The sequence below is a fragment of the Mchenga conophoros genome, linkage group LG2 (assembly GCF_057382185.1).
Source record: "Mchenga conophoros isolate Kocher_MC1m ecotype Shallow Benthic linkage group LG2, M_conophoros_male_GT1.1, whole genome shotgun sequence".
Lineage (NCBI taxonomy): Eukaryota > Metazoa > Chordata > Actinopteri > Cichliformes > Cichlidae > Mchenga > Mchenga conophoros.
In genome coordinates this window covers 32,045,458-32,053,647 of record NC_140527.1, presented here as the reverse complement: position 1 = coordinate 32,053,647, position 8,190 = coordinate 32,045,458, and the positions used below count along the sequence as shown (strand labels likewise).

Sequence of the window (8,190 nt, the reverse complement as noted above, 5' to 3'; positions counted from 1 at the left end):
TTGTAACTGAGTCAGACTTTGAGCTCATGCACATAAAATGAACAATTAAGTCAATGATAGTCACAAAATGCATAGAAAGAAATGATAACAGGATGTGAAACTGGATAATGTAACTCCTTTATTCTGGAAGCAAATTTCTCAGCCTAATAAGCATATGGCAATATGGCCCGATATGCTGCGGATGACACAGCTAAGATGTGTGTATTACAGCTCGTTTGTTCTCAGCTGGACTGGTTTGTGGGGGCTATAGGGATGTCAGAATGTATTTCTACTTACATGATGTACTATGGATGTTTCTACTGTGATACTGGATGCTTCCAAATAGAGGGGGTTGTACATCTTTGTCTATCTTTTGTCTGTTTGTTGCCCTTTTGTCATCGACCTGATGGATTCCTGTTCTGGGTTGTTTTGTAAGCACACCATCCACCTCACAAGCACAAGCTCAGCACAACCTGGGTTCACTGAAAAGAAATGAAGAAAGACATATATGTGCATTTGTGTGAGTGAGAAGATTTTATTTTTCAGAGTATGACAGAAACACATTATATGATTTAGTGCAATGACATACTGAAAGCAGGGTATCATATAGAGCTTTTTTCATAGCATCACATTCATCTGAATGTTGGTGCTGCAGCATTGTCACTCCAGTCTGGATGCAAAGCATGATTTTTTTTTTTTAAGTACTCAATTTATATATGATGAGGTTTGAGTCATGACTGTGCAGGCAATAACACCAGTGCTGACACAAACTCATCTGCAGCATTCTGTATTCATGTTTATGAAGCATAATGTAACAATAGCCTGAATAATAATTTACCTTCCATCACCACTGACATCTGTGGTAGCAGTGCCATTTGCAAATTGGATAGATGTTGTGGCTGTCCTGCTGTTCATTTCTTGAAGCATGACGTTTTGATGTGTTAGACCTGCTCTGCAGGTGGCAGGGGTGTGGCCGCACAGCAGCGTTACCTCTGTAAGCTGGTCTCTGGCTGAGGAAATTCAAGGTAAGATGGAAACTGGGGATAAGGATATACTGTAAAATGTATTGACACTATAATGTTTGCTGTCTTATACAAAACAGTCAGAAACCAAAAACTGGACTGGTGCATTTGTAGTCTTACTGACTTTAGGCTACAAGCCACATTTAACCATATATTCATACAAGGTTTTATTCTGTTGCTTTAAACACATTATCTACCTCACATCCGTGGCCATTTTTGTCATGGCCAAATTAGAAAAACAAATTAACCTAAAATGCATGTATTTGAACTGTGGTTAAGTTGAAATACCTGAAGGAAACGCACTCAGGTAAAGGGAAGATGCAAAGTCCACACGGAAACCAGACACCAGAAACCTTCTTGCTGTAAGTGCTAACCTTTTCACCACCATGCCAGCCAACTCAGCTTTATTGATTTTGTACTCTCCAAGAAACTGATTTTTTTATTCCTTACTTAAACCTGGCAGTGTGACTCAAATATTTGTCCCTCATCAGAGTTTGCCCGGGTGATTACACCCTCATTAGCCAACAGCGAATGAGGAGGAGGTCTCGCTGCAGTCTGAAAATGGTTCTAATGTTGTTCAGAGAATGTTGGATATTTTTTGAAGCAGCTGATTAAAGTCATGAAGAAGGGTCCTTTTTATTGTGCTGTGGTATACCATGCTCCATGAAGTTTTCCAGATTGGTTACAACTGGGGATTTTAACATACAAATTAATGACAACTCTGACGTCTTTGCCAGAGCTTTTATCAGCATCACGAGTTACCAGCATGCTTATGGCCCCACGCATACCAGAGGACACAGACTGGAGCTTGTTTGTACTTTGAGTTTAAATGTTGTTTGGATTTGTTTTAGGAACATTTTTATTTCTGATCATCACTGTATTCTTTTTAAAAAGTATTTGTGCCTTTCTCCCCACTCAGGTCTCAAATTTCAAATTGTTTTTCTGCTGATATTTTTTTATGCTTTCAATTTATTCTTATCCCCTAATAACAATGTTAATCCTTTAATATATGTTATATTAGTCATTGTCTTATCAGTTTAGATAAAGTATGTCCTGTTAAAAATGAGGACGTACTCTTCTCCTTGCATAATTTATTTATGGTTTAAGGTGTTCTCGTCAAAAAGTTGAACTTGTTTACCCATTCATCGCTTTCATTTAAATAATCTTTTAGTTTGTTTTAAAACTTCAGAAGAAATACAATGGCTGCTTGCTTTTCAAACCTAGTTTCAAAGACCAAAGGTAGTCCTAGGGTTTTATTTGACATTGTGATATTGTTACTCCTGCTCCACCTGCTGTCACAAATATTTCAAAAATCAATTATGAAAATGTTCATACTTTCTCTGCAGGAAAAAAAAAACAAAAAACAGAAATGTGAGAAATAATAATAATTCAGCATCTTCACTGTCTGTTCCTGCCCCAGCTGAGCCTGTTATTTGAAGATTTTTACCTATTTCTTTTCTTTATCTGTTGAAATTAATTGAGTTATTGACATCATCCTCCTGTTCTCTTGATATTTTACCTGCAACTCAAAAATGTTTCATTTACTAGTATTGGTTCCTATGTGCCTACTGTAATCGAACTTCAGTGATGGCCGAGCAAGTCCCTGCTTATTTAGTCACATATTTTTTTTTAAAAAAATTATTTTTTTAAAGCTTAATCTTTCTCTTCTTAGCACTTTTAAGACCAATCTCAAAATTGTTGTTCTTTGCTCACCCACTGAGCCTAACCTCTTCCTTTGATACTGCTGAACCTCACATTATGCTCTATAGACTGGGATACTGGGTGGGTGTATCAGGTTCTACTTTGTAGTGGTTCTTTTCATATCTGTTTGGATGATCCTTTGGTCTTCTTCCAGTTCTCTATCCATGGTGTGCCACAAGGTTTGATTTTGGGGGCCTTTACCATTTCTGTTATATCAGTTCCCTCTTCAGAACATGGTGATGCATGCATTTTTAAGGATATTTCTTACCACTGCTGCACAGATGTCATTAAGCTGTATATTCTTTTTAAGCCCCATATGTTTCTACATTACAGATCTTGTACAGGTGTTGGATGGCTGACGGCCAACTTTTTCTCTAACATAATGAGGAGAAAATAGAAATCTTTGTTTGTGCCCCTGATAAATTTATGCATGGGCTAATAGAAACACTAGATTCACTTTCCACTTTTACAAGTGCTTTTAGTATCTTGTAGTAGTTTGTGATATTAATCTGGAAAACAGCTATAAAAGTACAAATGTTACTTTTACTTACTTTGAACAGCTTTACCTGCTGATACAGAAGGGGATATCTGCTGGCTCCTCCACCTGCTGTACATAGGGCATCGGCATCTCAGTAGATGGGTATAGGCTGACCTGAAGTCCCTGTTGAGGGCTCCGTAGAGGATTGGATTTAGGGCTGAGTTGGCATAGCCTAGCCACAGCACAATGGAATATTCTGGCACTGTGCCAGGGTCTGGATGCTCCTGTAAGCCCAGCACTGTGAATAGGATGAAATAAGGTAACCAGCACACCACAAAAGCCCCAATCACTGCTGCCAGTGTCACTGTGGCTTTGTGCTCCCGCAGTGCCACAACTGTAATGCTGGAAATCACAGTGGTGGTAGTGGAAGAATTGCTCCTGCAGTTGTAGCTGGTGATGCAAGTGGGCCGTTCACTGACAATGCGCTTGGCCTGTGCACGTGCAATGCGAAGTATTCTGAGGTAGGTCCAGCACATAGCCACCAGAGGCAGGTAGAAGGTGAGGAGAGAGTCAGTAAGCACATACGGTCTGTTCAGTTCAAAACGACATTTCCCCTCCGAAGCCCAAGGCCCGTGGTTCTGCACTGTCCCGTTAACGGTGTTCCATCCCATTTGGATGGGCAAGAAAGACACGGCCAGAGACACAGTCCAGACACTCGCCATGGCTACAGCAACTCTCCACGGTAACACCAGTGATGCATATCTCAGAGGCATGGTCACTGCCAGGTAGCGATCGACACTGATTGCCAGAAGGGTGAGGATGGAGGCAGTGCACAACATAACATCCATGGAGATATAGAAGTTGCAGAAGACTGCGCCAAGTGGCCACTCTTCATTTAGCTGTAGGAGAGCAGAGAAAGGGAGGACTAAGAGGCCGAGCAGCAGGTCTGTCACAGCCAGCGACAAAATGAAACAGTTAGTGAGGCAGCGGAGACGTCGAGAGGCACAGACAGCCAGGCACACAAGTACATTACCAGCGACAGTCAGGAGGATGAGAAGGATCAAGATGAAGGCCAGCATTACTTTGGACAACATTATTGCTGTTACTTCACTGGAGTCAATCAGACGACATCATGACCGCTGCTTTATGTGAACCATTGTCCTGTTTTTGTGTCAGATTTTAATCAGATGAAGGATGGTTGCTTCAAGGACTCTCATTGATTAAGTGCCACTTAAAATCTTGGCCACCCACATGTAATTCTTTTATCTCCAGCTCTCCCTGTATTTCCAATGTAGGTAGTAACTGATTGTTTCCTGTTGTTGAAAAACCTAAAAAGTATCATATGGACTGATAAGAACAGATTTTCCATACATACTAATGACAGTAAAAAAAAAAAAATCCGACTGGCTGTTGGTTGGTTGTTGAACGGCTTTATGTCTTCAAGGCTGATTAACAGTGGTTCATGGTTCATCTTTCTGTCTTCAGCACCATTTCATATGGATATAGTGACACCTAGTGGGAAAAGACAAAAAGTACAATTAATAAGCCATTATGCCGTACAGTCACAGACACACTTCTACACTCACACGTCAAAAAGATGCGGCTTTCTTATAAATTGGTTGTAACTGTAATTTATGTTATGTAACTGCTAATATACTACTACTGTAATAACCCTTTAATGCCTGCAATATTAAAGCAAAGGCAGCTAGTCAAACAAATGGTAGATGTCATATTAGGACAAACTGGGTTACACTGATAAGATCCTGTCCTGTTTGAACTGAGGAGGTCATGTGAAGGAGCATTTAATTGCTTGTAAATTCAGATTTTGTTTGCCAGAGAGTTTGTTGTTTCTTCTTTGAAAACTTCAGTAGTGTGTCTTTAAAATGACACATATTAACCTGTTGAAATGTTGTTTAAGGTTGAAATTAGTGCTACATATGCTACAGCACCAGCAATGGCTTCACTTTTGTGCAGCTTTAGATGGTTGCATGCATGTCTTACACCTAATGTTTTAAATGTATAATGCATGATGCTAATTATTTCATTGTGAGCTTGCACATAATTAATTCATTACATGCATCATCATATTTTACATGTATGCCACTCTGTATTCTTTTATGCTTCCATTTTACAAACCTGTTTTCAAACAAACAGTCAATCTGAAAAATATCTTTCAGTTATCGGTAAATATTTAAATCAAGGGCGTCTCATACACAGCCTAATTGTTGATATGACTGGATATAAAAAGAGAACTAGAGTGTGTAAAAGATTCTGTAAAACAATATGTGAGCAAATTTTCTATCAATAGCAAGATATTATTAACATAATATATAATAATAACAACAAGAGCACTCAGAAAGTACAACTCCTCCACGAAGGGCAATTGCTAAAGTTTTATGTTTTTATTACAATATGATGACATCAGTCTGTTATGGCATCATTGTGTCGTGATAGGCATCATAGTGAAAAATAAAAAGTTTGTTGTACAACTCTCTTTTTGCCCTTTTATATGATATGTTACTCAATATGTTTTCTCAAATGTTTTTTCAAGGACAACATTGACCTCGGGTGCTAAAAATGATGGTCAAGGTAAAATGCTTAGCCAACCTAGGTACTCATTTCTCCTAGTATATTCCTGTGAAATTTGAAGACAATCCATAGATATTTTATTTATTTATTTATTTTTTGCTAATATGAAGTTTTCACTGGTTTTCACATTTGCTGTGCCCATGACCAACTTGATTCAAATTTTATCAAAATTAAATCAGCTCGAGATGTCATTTAAATCCACCAGCACACAAAATTTGAAAATTATATCTTGAAAACTGTGGTCAATAGACTGCCAACAACAGACAGACAGACAAACCAACAGAACCAATAATATGCTCCCTTCCTTCGAGGGAGGAATTTTAACAAAAAAAAAAAAAAAAGAGAGAGAGAGAGAAAATTGAGCAATCTCTGAATGCTAGTGGCAAAGACCATGACTAAATGGCCGTGATGTTCAGGCCTTCAGGTGCCACTTCATCCATAATACACAATATTGAGGTGGAAATCACCGCAAGGGTTTAGGAGCACTTCTGAAAACTGTTATTACTAAATCAAACTAAATTTTAAAGCAGAAAACCTTGAAAAAAAAATCTTTTTTTAATTAAAAATGGATAGAAGTGAAGTCTTTCACTGTCTTGTGAGCAGAACAAGGAACGAGGTTCATATTCAGAAAGGAAAAGGAAAAGTTTGGGAAATTATTGGCTTATAGAAATGGCTGTCAGGGAGTTTTAGGATTACCTGAAATACCAAAACTTGCCAGCTATGGATATTTTTCCCTGCTTGGGTCAAATAGCCCTTGGACACCTGTTGGAGGAGTTTGTTAACTTTTGGAGGAAAGATCCACTCACAGGTTAGAACTCTACTCTGAAAGGCACTGGGAAAACCAGATCTAGGGCTCAAACATTTATTGTGAATATGATGCAACACCAGGTAAATGTCTCGGCACTGTGTGATAATGCACAGGCTTTGCTGAGGTCTAGCTTCCTATACTAGTTGTATTCTCACCTGGATGATTAGAAGAATCAAAGTTTAATGCACTTCTGCATTGGCTTTCCCTCTAAGTTATATCTTTTACAGTCTATCTCAACCTGAGTCTGAGTCTATAGATGGTGACAAAAGGTAAAAGGCTGTTGCTAAAGATGTGATTTATTTCTCTACAGGACAGGTTGTTCGCTACTGCAGGAACATCAGGAAGGTTCAGTGTTTCTATCACAGAGGAAGTGGAACTTCTTTTTCGAATGCTGTGGTTACGCCAGCCTTCTAAAACAAACATGGCAGCCCATACGGAAAAGAAATAGTAAAAACTTATATGTGATTACTCATGAAAGTGGCCACTTTCGCATTACTTTCATATATTGTTTTAGTAAGTATCCAAAACATACAAGTTTCATTATATAATTTTTCAAGGGATCTTATATCTGTTTTCACACTTATATGCTTTTCATACAAGTTTCACACAAGACAGATACAAACTTTATAAGATTTATATATATCTTTTCCATATGGGAGGGACCTGAATACTTTCTAAAGTGACTTTGTGCCACAATGGTAATACACAGCACAGTGCAAAAGTCTTAAACCACCCATCATTTCTCTATATTTTGCTGGGAAAATGGGTGATGAGTGCACTGATTTATTGAAACATGCAAACTTGAATAGAAATATGGTATAAGTACTGCATACGGTGACAAGTATGATTCAAAAAGAGAGTGGTTATTCTTCAGCACAGCCTGAACTCTCTTGTAATTTCTTCAAGTAGTCTTCAGGAATAGGTCTCCAGGCTTCTTGGTTGACATTCATATTCTCTTGTTTGGATGTTTCCTGCCTTTTGTTCCATTTTCTGGCAAGATGATCCCACACTGCTTTGATTTGAGGTCCAGGTTGGGCAGGTCAGTATTCCATTATGTGTTTTTCTATCAAGGTATCCTTTTATTGCATTGGTAGCATGGAGGGGATCATTATCATGCTGAAACATGAAGCTGCTGCTAATTAGACATTTTTCAGATAACAACAATTTGTAAGACCTGCAGCGACTGATTTTCAGTACATTTTTCCTCAGTGTCACACATTTCTACCTGTTTCCTTTCCCGTTTCCTCATGGCCACTGGAAGCTTATTGACCTTACTAGCATGTGACCCACATATGCAAGTCTAATGCAGTGTCCTGATTTAAATGTGCCCAAAGGTTATTCACTGTGTCCTATCTTCATCTTATTCCCAGCTTTCCTGTCTTTGCCTGTCACAGTCTGGCGAGGGCAGACTGTATGAATTGATGAGAAGGACCCAAAATGCAGACTCCAAGGAACAGGGAACAAAACTTGAATGTTAACAAAAGGCGAGCCATTTAATGAGGCTGGTAAAAGGTACAAACAAAAGGCAAGGCAAACTGAAGCAAAATTAACACAAACCTAAACTGGGGAATCTAAACCACAATATGAAAAAACCTGGACATGAAACCTGGCGT

The 8,190-nt window shown here is 38.6% G+C and overlaps 1 protein-coding gene across 1 annotated transcript; it reads right to left on the bottom strand.

Moving 5' to 3' along the window:
• Positions 1-208: 208 nt before the first annotated feature.
• hrh2a (histamine receptor H2a) lies at positions 209-4,630 on the bottom strand. The gene is made up of 3 exons (XM_085248318.1): positions 3,254-4,630; positions 818-989; positions 209-461 (listed from the first exon to the last, which is right to left on the bottom strand). Exons 1-3 carry the CDS (start codon positions 4,272-4,274, stop codon positions 443-445), a joined length of 1,212 nt encoding a protein of 403 aa, XP_085104444.1. The 5' UTR covers positions 4,275-4,630; the 3' UTR covers positions 209-442.
• Positions 4,631-8,190: the final 3,560 nt, after the last annotated feature.

What these genes read in the sequence shown, in the direction of transcription:
- hrh2a (XM_085248318.1), bottom strand. Translation starts at nt 4,274, where the DNA reads ATGTTGTCCAAAGTAATGCTGGCCTTCATCTTGATCCTTCTCATCCTC. An exon ending in AGCAGGTAAAGCTGTTCAAA is followed by an intron (nt 990 to 3,253) that starts GTAAGTAAAAGT and finishes GAATTTCCTCAG; the next exon opens with CCAGAGACCAGCTTACAGAG.